The 20,045-nt window shown below is 47.4% G+C and overlaps 1 protein-coding gene across 1 annotated transcript in view; it reads left to right on the forward strand.

Moving 5' to 3' along the window:
* The first annotated feature begins 9,521 nt into the window (after positions 1-9,521).
* Positions 9,522-20,045, forward strand: part of RYBP (RING1 and YY1 binding protein) — a 43,460-nt gene continuing 32,936 nt past the window's right edge. The window contains exons 1-2 of the mRNA XM_054387430.1: positions 9,522-9,553; positions 10,501-10,626. Of these exons, the coding sequence (XP_054243405.1) occupies positions 9,522-9,553; positions 10,501-10,626 (158 nt within the window). The remainder of the gene's footprint in view (positions 9,554-10,500; positions 10,627-20,045) is intronic.

Below are 20,045 nucleotides of genomic sequence, written 5' to 3' on the forward strand. Positions count from 1 at the left end.
CCATGGCAGGCATCACTTAGTATGGTGCTTGGGGAAGGAGGTGCTGGGCTCAGAAATCAGCACTGAGTCCCCAGGAACCCTGGCTGGACTCTGGATGAGGTAAAATCACCAGGTAGGTTCTGCAAGAGCATTTCTATGGCAGACTACTTCTCTCTCCTGGAAATGCTTCCTTCCTGTAGTGCTCCCAAGTTAATCTGCTGCAATAGCATCTAGACCTGTGATCTGCTTCTGGGGAGAGAGTCCTGCTCCTGCCTGCATCCTCCTGCATGACTGGGATGATGAGCAACAGATGAAGCCATGGCTTTTCATTTTGCTTTCTTTGTGTTTTGCTGGGATTTTTCATTTGGATGAAATTCCTTTGGTGTATATATATATATATATAACTGAAACACCATAAAATGTCTCCTTAGGGTAGTGTGATTTTTCTTTAAAATAAAAAAATAAAGTTATATATTTTTGAGCTGCTTAGAGCAAACTTGTCTCAGCATTCTCATTTTGAAACCTCCATATTGAGGTGTTTATTACAGCATCGTGAAAATTCACATTTAGTTGAAACTTGGCAAATATTTTTTGGCTTGAAGCAAGCTTTCTTTTGAAAGAGTTTACTATTAAGTGTTTAAGAGTTGGGTTTTTTTCCCCTTCCTCTCTATTTTTCTTTTCAAAAAGCAACACCTTCCAAAACTGGGTTCAGAAGCTGTAGACCAGATCTGCAGCAAGTGTGAAAGCTGCAAGTCAAGCAGAGAGCTGCAGCCATTCATGCTTTTTTTTTTTTTTTCCCTGACATCTGTCACAGGAATGGGAGGAAGGGAATTCAGCTGCACTTCACGAGAAAAGAGGCTTTTTTGTTGTTGTTTTGGTGAGTCCTGAGTAGCTGCGCTCTCACCAGATGCCTGTGATCCTAATGCCAGCTGCACAGAGCACAGCATCTCTGATTGCCTGGAGCTGGTCCTTTCACACATCCCAGAGCAAGCCAGATTTGCTGTACCTGGAAGAAAATTGAGAGTGCAGCAGGCTTGTTGCTGTTCTGTGACTTAGATGTGTGTTGAATGATGACATCCCTGTCAAGGGCTGGGCTCATGTTGTTACAGTTCCACTGGAGTAAGTGCAGTTACTGCTGGTTTGTGCTACGGCCTCAATATTGATGACACAGTCTATGCTTTGCTTTATATTCACAGGCTTTTCCTCTTTTTCAGGTGTTCAGACCCATCTTGAGGCTTTGAGCAATCTGGCCTAGTGGAGAGTGTCCCTCCAATGCCAGTGGAGTTGGAACTAGATGATCTTCAAGGTCCTGTCCAACCCAGACCACTCCATGAATCTATGAATCTTTTTCAATGTGAGGAAATGTGGGTAGATAACTAGGTTTCTGTAACCCATGCTAGAAAGCTGCACGGCCCACAGAGCCAGGGGTAGGAGTCACCTAGATGGTTCTCTGTTGGGCCACAAGCCTCGCTTCATCCCCGCCCTGCATGCAGGACTTGTGAAGAGGCAGCAGGCGTGTGTGCACAGAGCTCTTGTGGGGATGCTCTTCCACATCCTGTATTTCTGTATGCTGGGATGGGTGTGCAAGGAACAACCCAGGAACTGCTGTTGGTAGGAAATGGCTGTTGCTGACCAGTGTTGGGTTCTTGCCTGGCCAAGGGAGCTCAGTGGCATTTCCTCTCTTTTGCCCCTTTGCAGTCTGAAAGCTGTGACATGAGTGAGGGTGAGGATGAGTATGGGCAACCAGCCAGATCTCAGGCAGTGCATCAGCTGGGCCAGCCTTAATAGCCTTGTGTTTCCGTATGGAGGTGGGCAGCCAGCTCCAGAGAGAGCCAGGACCTCCCTGCTGTCTGAAATGATTCCTAACCCTGAAGCCAAACAAGATATCTTCTGATTTGCTGAAATACTGTAGAGAGTTTTTTTTTTTCTTTTCCCCCACTTCTAGTTTCTAGCACCAGCCAGAAGGAGAAGTACCAAAGTCTCAGGAGTGAGCCTGCTTACTCTGGCTCTGTCTTTCAAGCTTGGGAAGTTTGAGGAAGTCATCATCTTTACCCTTGCTTGTTTAGTAGAACCGAGGGGGTTCCCAGTGCCCTACCTGAGATGACTCTGCTCACAGGACTGTGCTGGCTGGCTGCCACAGCAGCGCTCAACGGAATAGGAAAAAGTAGAATTGGTACTTCTGGTCCAGTCTTTCTGGTGCTTTCTCTGTTTTTTTTTCTCTCCTGTTGAAGTTGCTACAGTGGAATTGTACTTGTGCTGTGAAGACACTGACCTGTTACCACCCTTTTGTACTACAGCAATTTCACTGCAATGTTTCAGACACCTTGCTGGAACATCTGTGGTTGGACAAGTGTGAGTTGGGCTTTATCAGTACTGGGTCTTTTTAATCCCTTCCACAACACATAATCTACTTAAGTGATTGAATTGCAGTGTTGACTTTTTGGTTTCCCTTCCTCTTTCACTACCTCACATTATCTCCCCCCCCCTCTTTTTTTTTTTTCCTTTTTTGGGGGGGTGGATGGCTATTTTATTAGATATTACTTTTTGAGAGGATGCTGCCACATATCACTGCTATGCAGATGTTACAGATCTATTTATATTCCTCTTGCCATGTTTCATTGGCCTGTTCAGCAACTTCGTGTCCCTCCTCACTGTAGGCTTTGATGTCCTGCAAACTGCTTGGAGCTGAACAATCAAGGAGCTTTTTCTTGGCTGCCAGCATCCAGCACAAAGGGGGAGGTGGATTTGGAGATGTTGCTTGTTTCTATGGATAATAATCAATAAGGCCCATTAGGGAGACAACTACATACATCACTAAACTTTGACCTCTGCTCTCCAGAGCAGTCCCAAGATGCCTATTCATACGCTGGTGACATCCAGATTGCGCTATTGCAAAAGCCTCTTTGCTTGGGAAGGGATTACAGATTTAAATTGCACAGCCTTTCCTATCTGTAGAATACAGCATGCAGGATGCTTAGCTGCAGCCTCTAGTTTTTGTTGGCTTTCTTTACTACTTGGCTGTTTTATATTTAACGCTCTTGCACACACAGCTTTTTATGCCTCTCTACCTTTTCAGGCTGTTTTCTACTCCTGCCTGTCTGGCATTTTAAGGGTTTACAGACCCTAGAGATTCTTGGCACTGGCTGTTGCTTGCATATTGCTCCTCATCTTTCAGATCCTTTTTCTACTACGTTGTTCTTCAGCAGGCTGTTTCTGATAGAAAGGTTTTGGCTTGCCGTTTGAAGTTCCTGATAGTCGGCATTTGATCACTTGCTAATTCAGTTCTAAAACTATTCTCCAAAGAACCCCTGACAGACTATCTATAAATAGATTATATTAAAAGAAAGAAAGGAAACTTTAAAAATACCCTTATTTTGCTGAACAGAGGAAGCTTTAAGTTTTCTGGGAGGAAGAAACCACATAACAAATTTAGAAGCACATCGGAAATCCCTGTGTGTTTGAGAAATCCATTTCTAGGCACAAAAGCTGGATGAAGAGTTTTCTTCTCCCTGTACCTCTCCTCTTCCCTTGAGAGAGCATCTGTGGAAATCCCTTGGCTGGAAACTTCTTGGATGAGATTACTGGTGTGGGTGGGTGAGAAGGGAGAGGCAGGATTCTGATGACAGTGGTAGGTTCTGACCTCAGCAGGATCAGAGGGGCAGAATGGACTGCATGAGCTCCTCTGTTGTGTGATTCCTTCTGTAAGTGATCAAGGTCCATCTTTACATTGAGTGCCTTTGCTCCTCCCACTGAGAGGCTCTTTCTGTTCCTTTCTCTTCTGAAGGTTAGAAACAGATGTCTAGTTTCCAGCCTACATGTTCAGCATAGCTCAGTTGTGCTCTTCATTCTTGTCTTTTGTTGCTGCAATGTGCTGCCTCCTTCCCCAGTGTACTTTAAAGAGTCATTGTATCCCCTCCCAGCCTTTGTTTCCCCAGGCTGAGCAAGATGAGTTTGTAGAAACCCCTCTCATAAAGTAGGTTTTTCATTTTTCTGACCATCTTAAAAACTATTCTTCATGCTTGTGCCAACCTGACTGTATTTCTTTCTTCAGCTGGAGAACTGTCTGGAGAATGGTAAATCCAACAAGATTCACCTGTGCACTGTACAGTGCCATTATATGCCTCCTTGTTTCTGGTCACTGGTACTTCTTCTGATACCCTCGATTGACATTGGCCTTTTCAGGAGCTAGGTCACACCAGTGGCACACAAACACCTGAGATAGGTCTTAGCCTTCTTGTGTGCCATACCAACAAGCTTCTGCTTTAATTCAGGAAGTTTTATTTATCTAGCTGCCTAAGTCTGTATTTCATCCTGTTTCCATTTTGCTCTCTCTCAAAGTTCTCTTCTTGTGACATTCTGCTTCTCATCTTCAGCTTATTAGCACAATCCCTCCTTTTCCTAATGGGATCACTAAGGAAAATATCAAATAATGTTCACCACAAGGCAGTGTTTTGAGGAGCTGTACAAACAACCTTCCTCCAGCCCCACAGTTCTCCTTGCTTCATCCCTTGCCTACTTTGCCATGCCTGTGCTCCCAGCACAGCTGAAAATAGCCCACCTGACCATACAGCCAAGTCTTTAGTGAGGTCTGGAAAATGGAACAGTGTGCTAACTCTTCCTTATCACTTGTTTCTCTCCCACAATTGTCAGTAAAGTCTCTTAGCATCCCAGTATTAATCTTGTTAATTCAGTACCCTTTGCGGGAACCTACATAAATCTCTGTGGTGCACCAGGGCCATGCATCAGCCAGGACTGTGTTTACACAATCCCTAGCCCAACACTTTCCCCCAAAAGCTTATGAATTCAGCCTAGGCCATGTTTTCAAAGGTGCTGTCAAGTGTTAAGTGAGACTTCCTGACTCTTGCTGGCATCAGCACCTGAAGCAGTTAATGCTGTGCTTTGAAAGCAAGAGAGGGTGCGGTCAGTTGGCCACCAGTGCCTCTGGCCAACGCATGCTTTCTGGTTCAGTATTTTGTTTTGTGGTGAACACTTCCAGGCTTCTGAGAAAAGGCTCCTGCTTCCCTTGCCAAGGATGCTCTGATGGTATGGCAAACATTATGTTACTTTGTGTGAAGTCCATCAGCTTTCACACAGCCCCTTTTTCTTCCACCCTTTGATATCTTCTCCTCATCCTGGATACCTGGAGAGGCCAAACACCTTTTAATCACCTTTGGCAGGACACAGCACAATGAATGCTGGCTCTTAAAGTGATCTAGTGTAGCTGGTTCACCATTTCTACCCTCAATTGCTCATTTCCTTTTCTGCCCACTTCTACTAAAAGGTGCTAATTGTGTGGTGATATGCAACTTCTCTGCCCCAGAGAGCCACACCATCACTTCTGCTCTCTGGCTAAATTAATAGAGAGACCTGTGTCTTGAGCCTGATTCCAACTCCTGTGTAGCAAATTATTCCACAGAAAAACTCATTCACTAGTGGTTAGACTTCAGGCTGCTCAGGCCAGCAATCACTTCTGAGAAGTTACGCATATCTGATGCAAAATGACAAAAATGTGTGGTTCCCTCAGTGACCAAGGGGGCTCAGAAGCTCAGGTTAATGTTTATACTTGGCATTGAACCCCAGGCACAAATACTGACTTTGGCCGCATGTGTAGCATTCTGGTTTACTTTTAAAGCCATTTATGTGACAGTCTGGGTGCAGGGAATTACCCCTGAGCTCATGACACCCCAGATTTTGGAAGTCTCACCATGCTGAACAGGCTGCTAACAGGGTTCTTAGATGCTTGTGCCTCTTACCATCCCTGGCCAGCTGCTCTGTGGAGAACAGCTTGGTTTGGGATGTCAGCTGAAGCAAGGAAGCAGGAGCAGCTGTTATGCTACTAGGGTGGGAGACCATTCATGCAAGGGGAGTAAAGGGTGATAGATGTGGTGCTGAGGGATGTGGTTCAATGGTGATTTGGCAATGCTGGGTTAACAATTGGACTTGATGATCCAAAAGGTCTCTTTAACCAAAATTACTCTAGGATTCCATGAGGACAGGGATGCAGAGGGGGTAATAATGCTCCATCTGTCTCAATCCAACATCTCCATACATGACATGAAGGATGTACTGACTCACAGCCAAAGCTTTGCTACGAAAAGCCATTTGTGCTTGAAGTCCCAGCACGGGTTGTGGCAGACAGTTTGGCCTGAGAGGTTTGTGCCCTGCTCTCATGGGTACTGCTGCTGCCCTGATGTTGTGATTGTTATGCCCTTGGAAACATCTTCAACCAGTGCCTCTTCAGGAAGTTTTTGTTGTTAAAATTACACAGGGTGCAGGAAGGGAAGCAGCGGAAAGAAGTGGGTTAACAGAATCTTCTTGCAGTTGGGAGTGCTCTCAAGCAAGCTGTTGCACACAGTTGGCACTGATGAGAAAGTGGCATCTTCTGGTGTCAAGAGTGGGAATTTCTTCTTCAGGTGAATTTACCACCAGCTGAACAGCACTGTGGAGTCTAAAATGTTTAGCTGGAATGAGATTGTTTTGAAAACCTGTGCCATAGATCCATGTGTGCCCCTATAAATTCTCTCCTTTCACTTTCAAAACCCAGACTGCAGGAGTTAATGAGAAGTGCTCAACGGCTTGCCCAAGGCTGCCTGGTGAGCATGTGATAGCCTAGACTCCATGAAAGATCCCTAAATGCTCAGTGGGGTGCCCTGCTCATGCCACATTGGTGAATTTCAAGGCCAGCAGGATAACTCTCGCTGTGCTAATACCATGGTGTTGAAGAAATACCCCACCAAAGCCACTGCCATTTAGTTTGACTGTACTTTCAGCCCTGATCTCTGCCAACGGATCCTGATCTCTGCCAACGGATCCTGATCTCTGCCAACGGATCCTGATCTCTGCCAACGGCTCCTGTCTTTGGTGTGTTGATGTCTGGAAGGGTCAACAGGGAAGTGCTGCCTGCAGGATGCATCATCCTAAAAGCTTTGGTTGGATCCAGCTGTGAGCCCACCACCAGCCACAGCACTCCTCCAGGAACTGTCCATGAAGGTAGAGACACCCAACTGTGGCTTGAAGGGTGTTTAACAAACTGGGAATAATTAACCTCCTGTTGCAGAGACGTGATTGAGTGATGTCACGCTACATGGGGTTGCCAAGCTTTTAGCATGTGACTTTGGGAGCACTATTTGCTGCGGAAGGAAGGTTTCCAGGGGAATTGATAATAAAGGATGTAGTAGCTTTTTGGAAAGAAAACAACCTTCCCTATGAAAACATCACATCAACCCTGAAACTTTCTGAGGAGAGAAACTGCATTCTAAAAATGTGCTGCATCTCCTCCACAAGAATTCTGTGCCTGTGGTAGCTCTCACTCTGCTTGACGCAGCGACGGGGAGCTAAGGGAAGTAGCTGTGGCAGAAAATAGGAGTCAGACTGTGACTAGATCTCCTCTAGAGTCAAAATGTCAGCACTCTTCTGCCTTTCTGTGCTTCTTCTCAGGTTCATGCTGACCTCATCTCCAAACACACTGTTCTTGCTGTCCCCTTAAGCATCATTGCCATGAAGTTCTGGTAGCAATTGCACACCAGGACTTTGCACTTACCAGACCCCGTGAGCACTGCTGAGTTACTGTTCCCACACAGATTCCCAAAGCAAACGTTACTGCTGTAATCTAAAAGAGCAAAAATGTTTGGAAAACAGCAGATGCAATGGGAAAATGACACTTCCTACATGTGATAATTCTGCAACCTTAACTCTGCCCTTGGAGTATGTCTGCTTCTTGCTGTATTGTTCAAGAACTTGTGCAGCATAGAAAGAAAGTCATTGGAAGTCTTCCCCTGTGCAAATCACAGCTAGAGCAGCTGGTGAAGGTGCCAGCAAGGGTTAAATTACCTGTGTGTGGGGCCCAGGGCGCTGGGTCAGGTAAGTGGATTACCTTAAATACAGGGAGGTTACTCTGTCAGCATGATTTGGCTGTTAAGATGGGCTTTGGTGAAGGGAAAAAAAAATCTCTGTGGCTTGTGCGCACATATCACTAAAGCTTTAAAGCGAGGATATAGGTATGTTTCCCTCCTGCCATAAGCCACGATATTGGTTTGGTTTTTAGGTAACATTTTTCTTTACTTTTAACTTGTATTCAGCTATAGGTTAACTCTGTTCAGACTGTCCCTATTCTCAGCCTGCAGCCCTTGCTGTCATGCTCTTGGGCACGGCCCTGTGCAACCCACAAGCATCCCTCCTGCCTGTGCTGTTTGCTTGCCTGGGCATGAAGTTTTTTCTTCAGTTGGCTTGGCTTAGTCGCCACAGAGAAATCGGGAAAGCTCAGTGAAAAACTATGTGCCCTGCCAGACTTGTGCTTGTGCAGCTAGGAGAGGTAGAACCAACTCGTCTTTACTTATGGCTCATTATCCCTGGCCTTCCCCACCTGTTCATTGCCCCTTCTCCTCCTGCCGCCTCTGCTGAGGAATCAGCCCTGCACAAGAAGCGGCTCGGCAAAGATGGCAAGGGCTTCTCCTCCGAACATTGCCCTCCAGCTCACCATGCCAGTGTGCCCACAGGCCAAAGGCGGGGCGGGGCGTGGGTGGGGAGGGAGGAAACTCGAGGCAGGATTGCTGCTTTTGGGGAAATGTCACTTAGCCACCTTGGGAGTTTTGCAGAACCACGGCTTGTGCTTTTGGTGGAGTTGATAGATCACTGAGGGGTTGATGGGAACGTTTCTGGAAGACTATGGCAGTGCTGTCAAAATGCCTTTGGGACTGTACGGCCTGATCCAAAGTGGAAAGGAAAATCATAAAGGAGGCAGCCGTGGGATTCGTGAGGGCACAAAGAGCCTGTCCTGAGGAAAGGGCACGGAACCGGAGTTTGCTCCCGGCTGCTGCCCAGCCCTACCGGGTAACTTCCAACACAGCCGCGGGCGGGGCGAGCACGCTTCGACCGCCCTACCCCTCACGGAGCAGGGCTACGAAGCCCCCGTCCCCCACCACTGGTACCTGCTGCCCCTCCCGCCGCCCGCACCTCGCTCCCGCCCCGCGGGCAGGACGGGGCCGTCTGTCCGCACTCTCCCCTCCCGGGCTCCCGCCCGCAGCAGGCCACGGCCTCAGCCCCCCACCCCCCCGGGGGGACAAGCAGGCGACAAGCCCTCCGAGGGGGAAGGGACGGGAAAGGGCCGAGAGCAGCCAGCTCTCCTGCCGCGGCGGAGTGCCGGTGCAAGGGACAGCGCCCGCAGCGCGGTGCGGAGGAAAGGAGAGAGAGAGTGAGGCGGCCCCGCAGGGGCTCCCGGCCGGGGGCGGGGGTGGGACCCGACGGGGAGGCGGTGCGGCGCGGGGGGCGCTCCCCGCCAGGGCTGGCGGCGGGGCCACCCCCATTGGCCGCGGCGCGGCGGCGAGCTCCGCCCGCCGGAGCGGCACGGCGCGGGGAGGGAGGAGGAGGGAGAGGGAGGGCGCCGGGCTGCGCTGCGCTGCTAGTCTGGAGCGGAGCCTGGCAGCGGCAGGAGCGGCGGCGCGGGGGTAAGGAGCAGCCGGAGCCCGCTGGACGGAGGCAGCCCTGTCCCCCTCCCCTCCCCCTCGCCTCTTTCTTTGTGCGCAGGGCAGGGGCGGCCCCGATCCATGGTCATGGGCGACAAGAAGAGCCCGACCAGGTGAGCGAGGGGCGCGAGGGGCGTCGGGGGCGGGCGGGGAGAGGCACCTAAGATGGAGGGAGCGCGGCGGGGGCCACCCCTGCCCCGCCAGCGGCGGCTGGCCCGGCTCGGCGCTGGCGCGGCGGGAGGGAGGGGATGGCGGTGGGTAGGCCCCTGGCTGGTAGTTGCGTGCGTGTGCTCCGCCGCGGGGGAAGGAGGGGGGGACGCGGCGGCGAGGGGCTCCTAAGATGGAGGGAGCGGGCGGGGAGGGGGGCGGTGTGCCCGCGCCGCCCCGCCAGGTAACGCGGGGGGCCGGGGCGGAGGGGGGGGCCGGACGACTGCGGGCGGGGAAGGGCTGGAGGGAGGCTCCTAAGATGGAGGGAGCGTGGAAGGGCAGCAGCAGCAGCAGCAGGAGTGCCGGTGTCTCCGTGCCTGCCGCCGGTGCCAGGGCTGGTATGGTGTGAGCGCAGCCATGGCGGCTCCGCTCACTCGCACTCCCGCTCCGCGCACTCGCTGCTCCCAGACAAAGGGAGGTTTAACAAGGTGGAGGAGGGAACGCGCCTCCCAGCCTTCAAACTCTCCCACCCACCCTCCCACCCTCCCTCCGCAGGAGGGGGAGCGGCCCCCGACGCGGTGCGGGGGGCACCGGGGGAGGTGCCCGGCTCGGTTGGGTTCGGCACGGCCCGGCCCGGCTGGGCCCTCCCGCGGCTCTGGGACTGAGCCGGGGCCGGGGGCGGAGCGCGGCTCCGCACCGCACCTCTGCGAGCGCCGGCCCCGGTAGGTGTTTGTCGGCTGTTCCCGGGCGCGGGGCGGGGGGAGGAGAGCAGGCTCTGGGGTTCGGGGCTCTGTAACATGGTTTCTCATGTGTGTGTTTTCTTTCTCTCCTCCTTCTCTCCCTCCTCCTCTCGCCTCCTCCCCAAACACACACGTACACACACGCGCTTCCCCTCTCCCTCCCCCTCCCCAAGGCCGAAAAGGCAAGCCAAACCTGCAGCCGACGAAGGCTTTTGGGATTGTAGCGTGTGCACCTTCAGGAACAGCGCCGAAGCCTTCAAATGCAGCATCTGCGATGTCAGGAAAGGCACCTCCACAAGGTAGGTGCCTTTCTGCACGGGTTTTGCTCCGCGCTGGGTTGTTCCGACTTGTTGATTTTTTTTTTTTTTCCCCCCTGCTGTTGCTCGGATATCGGCTGATTGCATTCCCCCTATCCTCCGGTGCAGTCACTTCTGTCCCGGTTCAAAAGCTTGTGGATTTTAAAAATTCTCTTTCAAGCGTTTAATTGGAGCTGGAAGATGTGTTTCATGGATATGTCAGCGACCTGAATCTTTTTGTTCTGTGCTTTTTTGTTGCTGATGTACAGAAGACCTCTTGGAGGTCCACAGCAAGCCAGAAACGTTATGACTGTGGTCTGGGGCAGATGTCTTTCTGTGGTTTGGGTAGAGATATACCTGCGTTTTCTACCGGAATGTAGAAATGATTTAGGCTTAGGGAGCCAGAAAGGAAATGTCTGAAACTAAAGATGCTGTGAGAACAACAACTGCCTTCCTGAGATGTTGATCTCTTGGTGTCTGTTGTCATCTGAAAGGAATCGGCTTTGTGCTCAGTGTGGGAATGGTGCAGATTTCTGAAAGCTTTAGCTGTCAGGTCTCTCTGATTGCCATGCTCTGAATAACTGTAAGTCTTTGTGAGCTGATGAAACTGAGAGAGTAGTTAATTTAATCTCAAAAAAGCCCCCAAAACTTGCACTGCTTTGGTTAATGTGTTCAGAAAATTGCTCCTGGAAATATCACTTGCTGCTAAAAGAAGCATGTGGTACTCTTTTTCTGATTTGCTTTAGCATGCTGACTTTTGATTTTGTTTATATGGTACCTTCCAAATTTGAGTTCCTGTTGGTCTGTTCTGCCAAGGAAGTAGTTCATAAGATTCCCATTGTGGAAGGCATTTTCCTTTCAGTGAAGCTGTGTATTGAGATGCTCTCATCAGCAGGCTGCTTGCATGACTTAGCTGTCTTGACTTGATTGACAAAGGAGGTGAGAGAGTGTTCGGTCGGTTATTGTTCGCAGTGTGCTTTAGACAATGTGAAGTGCCTACATCTTTAATGGGAAGCATGCTTTTGGGCCATTGAAACTCTCTATGAGTTACAGCAACAGAGTGTTGTAGTGCTTCACTTTGTGAGTTTTGCCATGCATGTCAGTTACGAGTATCTCCAGGCTTCTCATAAAATATGCAGAGGTGCTGAACTTCAACCAATTTCAAGTAGTGTAGTTGTAGCATTGAATAAGGTTGAGCTTTCAGGACAGTAGCTGATTGTTCACTTGCCTTGTTCAGTCTCATTTTGTCATGCAACCAAACCTTGTCAGCATTCTCAGTTTCTGTGTGTTTCTATTTCCTTGGTTTCCCTGTTGGCTCAGGTGAAAGCTGGTGATCCTGCAGGCACCTGGTCTCTAGACTGTGCTGCTAGAGTGCGTAGCTTTGCAGTCACCACAAGTTCTCGCAGCATCACGTTGAGCATGTGCATGGGAGGAGAGCCTTAATGAGATGTGGGAGCCCATATGGGTTGTATCTTGTGTCAGACTCGATCATTCTCATTTGGCCACCATGCTGATGTTCATTTTGAGAGCAGCAGCTTTCTCTCACATGCTCTGACTTGGGTGTCTTTTTGTTGGATTTTTTTTAATAATAATTTTCAAACTGTTTGTTGAGGTAGTAGGATGTTTTGTCTTTTAAAGGGCTATTAAGAAAGACAGCAGTTGATGATTTCAGGTTAAGAGCTATAGCCTTACTTGCAGATGTGATGCTTGGGTCTAGAACATTTTAATTCCCTCTAGCTTTTAATGGATCCTTATGAATGGCTTCTAATTTTAATTCGTTTAATTCATCAGCTTTCTATTCAGTTTTGCTCCTTTTTAAAATTGCTTTTGTTTGTGGAATTTGATAAAGTATTTCAAATACTCAATGGACCATCATGTCTGCTTGCATATTTATATCATGTACAAATAAATAGTACTAAAGGCTGGAGAGACTGAATGTTGTGAGGGAGCCTCCTGTGTTGAGAAGACCTGGGAGGTCAGAGTTCTTTGTTGTGGTATTGCTTTGAGTGTTACAGTATGTGATGTACCAGTTGATGCTGGGGAAATGCTTATGAATTTGTTTAAAAGAAATGACTGATGTTAAGATGCTTAGTGAGCTAAGATTGATAATTTATCACTTCAAATGGAAGGTATCTGATGAGCTTGACTTTTAAGTTGCCATTTGATGAGTTGATGACACTTCTTCATGCTTAGAACTGCCCTACTTCATTAAGGCTTACTTCAGTCTCACCTATCAGAAATTTTATCAGACCCACTTTTTACAAACTTAAACAAAGTTCTGAAAGAGACATCACAGATATGGGGAGGCAACAGCTTTTCATCGAATTACTGTGTGCAATTACAGCATGCCCACTTTATTTTTTGTTAAGATCTGGTATGACCTACTTCCCCGGCCCCCCCACTCCAGTGTGAAGCTGGTTATTTGCTGTAGAATTTTTTTGGCTGATAAATATTCCCTGATTTGAGAACGAGTTAGGACATTGGCTAATTCTCACTGTTTTTTCAGACTTGATATAATCAGTTGGTGTGTGGGAGGGGTGGCTGGCAGCAGTTGGAAGTTTTACGTTCTCAGATCCAACTATCACCCTTTCCCTAGGATCTCATAAAAGGAGCTTCAAACACACTGAGTTTTAGAGTTGACCTGCTAAGTCAAAATCACTATAGATGCTAAACTGTTAAATTGCACCTGAATCCTTTTTCAAGGGGCTGTTTATAAATATTTCAGTTGCACTTTTAAATAAAAATGAGGTCAAATCCATCTCAAGAGAATCAGGAGTTGTCGTGTCAAGATTACATTAAACCTGTAGTACTGTCTTGAATACTGGATTTGTTACACTATGTTACTAACTCCCTTTCCTCAACCTTTCTTGCTATTTTGTGGTTAAACTTTATTACACTTTATTTAGCCAAGTACCTTGAGTCTTTCCTACCATTTTCCTTCTGTGAGGATCATGGCAAAGATAAAAGCTGTGCTCAACACGTTGCACAGTTGGGCTGCATGATGATTTAACTGGTTAGCTTGGGAATGAGCAGTGGTGATGTGTTTGCTGGAGTGTACAACATCTTTTCTTCTTTCCCAGAGGTTTTTGTGCTGATTTAATGGTGCAGGGAACTCAGCCACCACTTCCACTTGCTTCCTGTGGCTCTTCTGGTGATTTGCTTTCCTCACCAGCTCCTGCACACAGGAGAAGGTTTGAATTAAAACTTCTGCTGGAAAGTTTTCTCCACAGACACATTCCCTTCCAATATCCATTACTTCTTCAAATGTAGAAGGAAAGTTTACTTTGGATTTCTTAGGAATTTGAGGGCAGAATTTGGCCTTGTATTTCCTGTTATGGGGGGCTGTGTGTTCCTGTTGGAAGGTAGGCAGTGGCTCCCTCGCTCCATTTGTTTTTCTTAATGGTATTCTTGCTCATTTTCCCTTCTGCTTCTCTGATAGTTTACATGTGTTGGTACATCTCTTGTAGCTTTCTCTCCCAGGCATGGCTGTGCAGAGTGTTTCTGCATGGGACTTCTTTTGGACATCATTGTGAAGGAGAATATTTCCCCCTCTCTCTGATTTCACAGAGGTAGTTAATATTTTCCTGTAGCTTTCCTTTTGGATAAAGAGGCAAGTGGTGTAATGTGCTGGAGCTTCTCAGATGTTAATTTTTCTCTAACTTTAGGATAAGTGCTTTCCTTGCCTGAACTTCACATCCTCTAGCATGAATGTGCCTTGATTACGGAGAAGTGCACTAAAAAAAGTTAGGGGAAGATGGAAGAGCAACAGCTGGATGTCTGGCATGTAAATTAGCAAAACAGTGGGACTTTTGAGTACAGAATGAACAAGTCTATGTCCTCTGCAAGGCATGCACTTGATAAGCATTGCTGTTGTATCTGTTGCTAATAGCTGTATGGCTTGGAGTTTGCATCAAGTGGTTTGAGCAGAGGTTTCATTGTGGAGTGTTCCAATTGTGCTTGTCAGTAGTGCTTCGCTCTTTTGCTATCCTTATTTCTGAGGGGAGGCTAAGCTGAACCTATTCATCAGGATTTTACAATGAAATTTTTTGTGTGGAACAAGTGTCTCAGGTATTTGCCTTTGTTCCCCTTCAGTTCTCCAGAAAATTTCTTTGCACATTTGCAGGATCTATGTTGGCACCTTGAAGGACGTACGCTACTGTCTGTGTCACTACTGAAAAGTATTTTCTTGTTCTGCATCCAAGCTGGGCTGACCAGAATAGACACCAGATAGTCCTGCTATTTCTGGAATGAGGAATCAGGCTCATGATCCTGACCTCCATACAACTAATATATGCCCTGCTTATTTGCCTTCTGTTTGCATGACTGTTCTTCTTCAGATGCTTTCTTTGGTGTGTAGCTGTGCTGTAGGTTGGAAGCAAAGTGGTTAATTCAGTTCTTTTCAATTAAATAACTTACACTTGGTTTGAGGTGGGTTTTACTTAGCATCACACCTGCCCTTTAAGTGGGTTATTTTTTGTAAAAGTTGAGTACATGACCCCATTGTCTGGAAAAAAATGTTGTGGAAGAGATGTTGGTGCCTTTACTTTGGACTATTTATTTTACTAATTGTCCATTTGGACCTATGGTTAGACCATCCCTGTATTTCCTGCTGATCACTGAAGTTAAATGGCAGTTGGATCAGGTGGAGTGAGGCATGGTCTGTACCAGCCTGGAGTTGTGGCAGTGCTCCAGAAGGCCATTGAGGTCCTGGAGATGTGCCTCCTCAGGGACTGCTTTGCTGGTAATGGATGGGAACAGCATAATTCTGTCTGGCTGGGTTTGAGTGTGGGAATGCACCATACATTTGCAAAATGCTTGCCCATGTGCAAGGAGTTCTTGAGATCTCTCTAGTCTCATACCTTATTTACCAGCACTGTTAAAAAGTCACTTTCAGAATTGGTAGATGAGTACTTTTGCTACCTCTGGCAAACCCACCAGGGCTTGAGAGCTAAGGACAGGAGGAGCCTTTTGCAGACCCAGTACTTTACAAGCAGACAGTGCCAATGGTTCACAGCAAATCTCAAATTCCAGGGCTCTGGTTTGATGATACACTAAGTTCGACTTCGTGACTTGTGTTGCTGTACCCCAGGTGCCTCAGCCATGTGGCTTGGGGTATTGATCCATTCTAAACTGATTACAGATTTGTGCTACACTTCTTTTAAATAGCATAGAGATAGTTTGTGAGACTTCATCTGAGCAGGTGAAGCTGTTCAGCTTCAGATTAGCTGTCAGTATGTCATTCTGGTGCAAGCATAACCCTGGCATAAGATCTGGGTCTTGTGCTGGGGCTGTTTGAAGGAAAGAAGAGTTATGTCCTGATTTGCTCTTTGCTGGTGTTTGGCTCTGGCACTAATGATCTCATTACCATCACCGCAGGATTTCTCTTGAGTCTCAGCACCTCTGGGAAATCATTCTCAGCAGGGAGGATCCTCAGTATTGACGTGCAGCACCAAGGCAATACCCCTTTGCTAGGATTCCAGATTTGGGTACCTGAAATGCTTTGGGTGACATAGCAGGTAGTGTGGTGGCTGCTGTGACTCGCTTTGTTTGTGCCACCTTTTGTTTCTACAGGTCCTGTTAAGGAATAATATCTGTACCTGTCGTGGTGCTTTTTCTTTAGGGGATAAAAAGATCTTTTTGCAAAAATAAATGTGGATGAGGTGTGTTATAACTTTTATAAGGAGATTACCCATTTGAGTTTAATAATCGTGGGTGGTAAGGTTTAATATCAATCTCTGATTTCTGTTGGAGATTGTGTGAAGATCTAATAGATAAAACTGCAGCACTGAGTGTGTTCCTCTATCACTGATAACATGCAGTGTGGCTATTACTCATTTTTCCCTTCCTCCATAGGCTGCTTTTTTGGGAGATGGGAATCTAAATCAAAGTATGTATGTGCGTGTAGGAGGAGAGGGCATGCAATGTTCTAGTAGTGCTGTAAACAGACATTGAGTCCACTGGGATGCTGGCCCTTGCTCTCGGCAGGTCCTCTCCGGGAACTGGTAGGCAGAGGAATGCAGAGCGACTTTCTCTGCGTGCCTTTCTTGATTGCCCTGATTGTTCCATGTTCCCATCAGCTGGCTGCGGAGGGGCTGCTGCATTTGCACGACTGCAGGACTGACTGACGGGTGTGTTTGCACCCTCTTTATCTAGTGGGTGGAATCTTGCATGAACTGGAAATCAGAAAGTGTGCACTGTTGCTTGGGGTACTGGTTGAGAGGAGGGAAGTGATGGATGTGAAGCATGGTTCTCTGTGGCCAGCTTTGGCTCCTGTGAGATCTTGGCTGACTGTCCTGTGCTGCATGTGAGCGTTCCCTAGCAGCTTATAGTGCTGCAGAGCTCTGTTTTGGCTGAACTCTTAGGTCCCTTAGACTAATGCCTGAGACTCAAGATCCATGAGGGGTGAAAGGAGTCAAGAAATGTGCTAGGGGCTGGGTGGTTGGTTTTTGGCTGGCTACATCCAGCTTTTGTGCTATAGCTTGGACACCCCATGCCAATTCACTGCTGATGGTGAATCAGGTGTCACTTGTGCTCTGGCTGCTGTGAGACCTGCTCTGTTTTAGTGGCGTGAATTAAACAGCTTTGCTGGGCTTTACTGGGGTGCTGCTACTTTCCTTCCCACTCATCTGAATGAGCAGACAGGTCCTTCCAGGGTCCATTGGTGAGAAAAACAGAAGTGTGGGGCACTTCTGGGGAGTTCTGCTGGTGTGCAGAGATATGGTAGCAGGGCGAGAGATGCTGCTGGTGGAGTGCTCCTGCTTGGCTTTTATTCTGTGCATCTCTCTGTGTCTGCATAATTTTTCTTATGAGGAAACCCAGTGACCTGTTTTGTGGGATTTTGGGTGGTTCTGTAGGTTAGTGGGCTCCAGTCCCACAATGTAGGTCACTCACAAGGTGTGCTGGAGTTTTGTAATGCGTAGCTCTGGCCTGAAATAAGATTCATACAAACTCTCTGTGGCTGTGTCTTGCAGCTGTGCTTTATGTCTCCTTTGCACTTGCCTTCTCCTTCACAAGATAAAAGGGGAAATGTGGGTGTTTCCAGAGGGGGAGGGTCTTACAGGAGGCTCTGTGTCTCAAGTGTGCATATTTCAGGTGAGGGAAAAATCGTCCTTAACTGCCACTTGCTGTTTAAGAACACATCAGAAAAAGCAGACCACAAATACTGAGAAACCCACCCGTGATACTCTAAGCAGATGCCCAGGATTACATGATTGGACAGAATGGTGTGGAAAAGCCCCCATTGCATTGATGGAAGTTCCTTTTACAGCTCACACATGCTAAATACATTGATTGTCTCTTTGTGCAGACAGATTTTCTTCACATCAGCCAGAGCTCCTTTCACACTTTTTTTGGTATGTCTGGAGGTAAGACCAAATCCTTGACATGGCTCTTCCCATAAGCCAGCAATTAATTAGGAGCTTGTTCTTTGTAACAGAGTGCTAATTGGTACGTCAACAAATCCACTCCCTGTTAAACATGGGAAAGGTTGTAATTCTGACTGGCTGGAATATAGATGAGAGGGAAAGCATCACTACTTCTTGCTGGTGTGTGGGGGTCTTTATTGGACTCTTAGGTAATTGTATCTTCAAAGTCTGGTGAATCTCAACTCCTTCCTAAAAAGGGACAAAATGAACTGGCTAAAGCTTGGCATTACTTTGATAGTCTTGTATTACTGAAGTGCTGGCTGTGTTTCTCAAAGTTAAAAGCATCCCCACAACCTATCTTCCATTAAATAGGACTGGAAATGCATGAGAAAAAAAGGGTTACAGTGATCTAAAGTATGGATTGTGAAATTGGGAGAACTGATTCTGAACCATGTGGTCTTATTTGAGGTGCTGACCTGGGATTGTGGAGTAACCCCCTATGCTACAAGGATCAAAAAAATTTTTATCATGTTCTTTATTGCAGAATCCTTGTAGTAGTCAAATTGATTTTAACCTTCTGACTGATAAACATTTTGAAGCATGCATTTTATGGCAATCTGCTGAGAGCTGAAGTGTTCCATATTTAATGTACACATGGCGTCTGCTTCATGTCAGTTGCTACGTGGAGGTGCAAACTTCCAGAAATTGTATTTACAACTTGCATGGGAATATGGACATGGCCACATGGGCAGTGGTTAGTGCACCCTCAGCAAGCTTGCCAGTGGCATGGGGCTGTGTGGTGAGGTTGAGATGCTGGAGGGAGGGGATGTCATCCAGAGGGACCTGGGCAGGTCAACCTGTGTGAACCTCATTAAATTCAGTGAGACCAAGTGCAAGGTCCTGCACACAGGTTGGAGCAATCCTAAGCATGAATACAGGCTGGACAGAGAATGGTTTGAGAGCAGCTCTTCAGAGAAGGGCTTGGGGCTGTTGGTTGGCAAGAAGCTCAGCATGGTCCCACAGCATACCCTTGCAGCCCAGAAAGCCAGCTGTATCCTGGGCTGCATCAAAAGCAGTCCGGTCAGCAGGTTAAAGGAGGTGATCCTGTGCCTCTATTCTGCTTGCATGAGACCCTACCTGAGGTAGTGTCCAGCTCTGGGGACCCCAGTGTATGAAGGACATGGAGCTAGTGCAACAAGTCCAGAGGAGGACCACAAAGATGATCAGAGGACTGGAACACCTCTGCTGTGAAGACAAGATCAGAGGATTGGGAATGTTCAGCTTGGAGGAAAAACAGCTCTGTTAAGCCCTTGTGGCAGCCTTCCAGTAGCTAAAGAGGTCCTACAAGAAAGCTGGAGAGGGACTTTTTGCAAGGGCATGTAGTGACAGGACAAGGACTAACAGCTTTAAGCTGGAAAAGTGTAAATTTAGATTAGGAAAAAGTTCTTCACTGTGAGAGTGGTGAGGCACTGAAACAGGTTGCCCAGAGAAGTTGTGGATGCCCTCTTCCTGGAAGCATTCAAGGACAGGCTGGATGAGGCTTTGAACAACCTGGTCTAGTGGAAGATGTCCCTGCCCATGGCAGGGGAGTTGGAACTAGGTGATCTTTAAGGTTCCTTTGAACCCAAACCATTCTAGGATTCTGTCTTCAGAAGTTCTAGAAGCTTTAGGAGAGAATTTACCAGATTGGTTGTCTTTAAATAAAATGGAAGCACAAGTCAGTCTTGGTTTCTGTTTAGGTCTAAACAAGGAATAAATGTTTAGACTTGTTTTCACAAGCAGATTGTTGCTTGGGATTTCAAAAGTTATGATGGATTGCTTGTAACATTCAGAGGTGCTAAGTGAGACAAATGCCATGCCTGAGATAAAGCTGCTTTCTTCAGATTTATATTACTGAGTAGGCAGATGTGAGACTGATCATAATCTGAAATATTTTTCCTGAACTAAATAATTTCTGTGCATGTAGAACTATGTCTGGATAGTTCATGTGCAATTTCCCGTGGTCACATCAAGGAGGTGGACAGAGGATGTAGAAGCACTGGAATTTGTTGGCTTCAG

This window comes from Indicator indicator, chromosome 15 (genome assembly GCF_027791375.1).
Source record: "Indicator indicator isolate 239-I01 chromosome 15, UM_Iind_1.1, whole genome shotgun sequence".
Classification (NCBI taxonomy): Eukaryota; Metazoa; Chordata; class Aves; order Piciformes; family Indicatoridae; genus Indicator; species Indicator indicator.